Consider the following 931-nt stretch of genomic DNA (forward strand, 5'->3'; position numbering starts at 1 on the left):
GATGAACAACTTTAATTATACTACCACCATCTTTAACCAAAACAGTTTTACTTACTGTCCTAATGCATTCCTCTTGAAGAAGCCAAGGATATTTAGTGTGTACACAACATCAGCAGGATACATGGCTTTGTCCTTGACCACTTCTTGGATGCAGAAGGAGCTCTTGTCCCGTAGGTGAAACAGGTACTCCAGGATAACTGACTTCCAATAGGCAGTGTACGAAACCCTTCCCAGGTCAGAGAGGGGCTTCTCAGGTGTTCCTGGCTGGCCTTCTCTTTTTGACAGCAAGTAACCTGAAAATGGTGGTGTTAAATAATGGTGATGGAATAAAGAAGATACCCAATACCCCAATTTATGAACATTATATTTGCCAGCCAAAGCCTTGACCAATGTAATTATATGATGGACCTTCAATATATCATTCCCTTTCTTAAATGATCCTGAACCCTGTGCAGCCTGGCACTGTTTTTATATCATTAAAAAAAAAAAGTTTCTTCAGGAAATGTAGTTAATAATAGTTCCTCAACTACAAAACATCTAATTTTATCCTATTTGGTTACCCCGACTTTTTCCATTATCATAGCAAGAGCCATGAAAATCTATAAATTGTATATCAGGTTTTTAAAGAGCAATCAGTAATAAATCCTTGAAGAGATAAGACTGGAAAATTGCAGCAACTTCTCTTTACTACTGTTAGGGCAACACAAGCAAATTATTTTCTATCCACAACATTTGCCACCACAAACAAACCTGATAAGCATATCAGTACACAGATTTAAATACTACTTACAGGGAAAGGGGGAAACATATATATAATAAGCAGACTACTCATAGTTGGTGCCTCCCATCAGATCCCTGGTACCCCTGTTGTTAAATTTACTATCTAAACTAAAGTTGTATCCCTACTTTCTTTTCTATTTCACAGATCATC

At 37.2% G+C, this 931-nt stretch overlaps 1 protein-coding gene across 1 annotated transcript in view; it reads right to left on the reverse strand.

The window, feature by feature from the left end:
* Positions 1 to 931, reverse strand: part of LOC119587816 (histone acetyltransferase KAT6A-like) — a gene marked incomplete at its 5' end in the record, with an annotated part of 75,251 nt that overhangs the window by 11,175 nt on the left and 63,145 nt on the right. Inside the window, 1 exon segment of the mRNA XM_037936515.1 lies at positions 56 to 293. Within this exon segment, the coding sequence (XP_037792443.1) occupies positions 56 to 293 (238 nt within the window).

Source organism: Penaeus monodon, chromosome 23 (genome assembly GCF_015228065.2).
Source record: "Penaeus monodon isolate SGIC_2016 chromosome 23, NSTDA_Pmon_1, whole genome shotgun sequence".
Lineage (NCBI taxonomy): Eukaryota > Metazoa > Arthropoda > Malacostraca > Decapoda > Penaeidae > Penaeus > Penaeus monodon.